Genomic DNA, 891 nt, shown 5'->3' with positions numbered 1-891 from the left:
CCGTGATCCAAAAGCAGTACTCTCACCTCCCCTGGTTTGCTGTGATTGCGAACTTCCTAGCTGCTGAAAAGGAACCACTTAAGTTCACTGGAAACGAGAAGAGAAAATTCTTAAGAGAAGCGAGGCAGTATGTTTGGGATGAACCATACTTGTACAAACATTGCAAGGATGGCATATTCAGAAGGTGTGTTCCAGAGGCAGATATTCCAGGGATTCTACATCATTTCCATGGTTCCTCTTATGCAGGGCACTTCGACGCAAGGCACTTCGCCACATTCAAAACGGTTTCCAGAATCCTCCAGGCAGGTTTCTGGTGGCCAACTATGTTCAGGGATGCTCACGCCTACATAGCTCGATGTGATGCATACCAGCGACTTGGGAACATCAGCAAAAGGAATGAGATGCCTCAGAATTATATTTTAGAAGTTGAGGTGTTCGACTTTTGGGGAGTCGATTTCATGGGGCCATTCCCTCCGTCCTTCAAGAACGAGTACATCCTCGTCGCCGTTGACTATGTCTCCAAGTGGGTAGAAGCAGTGGCGAGTCCCACTAATGATGCAAAAGTGGTGACTAAGATGTTCAGCTCCATCGTCTTTCCGAGATTTGGGGTGCTTAGAGTGGTCATTAGCGATGGCGGAACACACTTCATCAACAAGGCATTTCAGGGCCTGTTGAAGAAGAATGGGGGTGAAACACAAGGTGGCTACCGCTTATCATCCCCAGACGAGTGGACAGGTTGAAGTTTCCAACAGGGAGGTCAAGAACATTCTCCAGAAAACTATCAATACCTCGCGCAAGGACTGGTCGCTTAAGCTGAACGATGCCCTCTGGGCCTACAGAACAACCTACAAAACGCCGCTAGGGACCACCCCCTATCACCTGGTCTACGGT

At 48.7% G+C, this 891-nt stretch overlaps 1 protein-coding gene and 1 pseudogene across 1 annotated transcript in view; both read left to right on the top strand.

The window, feature by feature from the left end:
• The window catches only part of LOC106302531, a 4,443-nt pseudogene extending 4,082 nt beyond the window's left edge, over positions 1-361 (top strand).
• Positions 362-681: 320 nt separating this feature from the next.
• The window catches only part of LOC106302530, a 657-nt gene continuing 447 nt past the window's right edge, over positions 682-891 (top strand). The window contains exon 1 of the mRNA XM_013739021.1: positions 682-882. Within this exon, the coding sequence (XP_013594475.1) occupies positions 682-882 (201 nt within the window). The remainder of the gene's footprint in view (positions 883-891) is intronic.

The sequence above is a fragment of the Brassica oleracea genome, chromosome C7 (genome assembly GCF_000695525.1).
Source record: "Brassica oleracea var. oleracea cultivar TO1000 chromosome C7, BOL, whole genome shotgun sequence".
Classification (NCBI taxonomy): domain Eukaryota; kingdom Viridiplantae; phylum Streptophyta; class Magnoliopsida; order Brassicales; family Brassicaceae; genus Brassica; species Brassica oleracea.
This window is presented reverse-complemented; position numbering and strand designations above follow the sequence as displayed.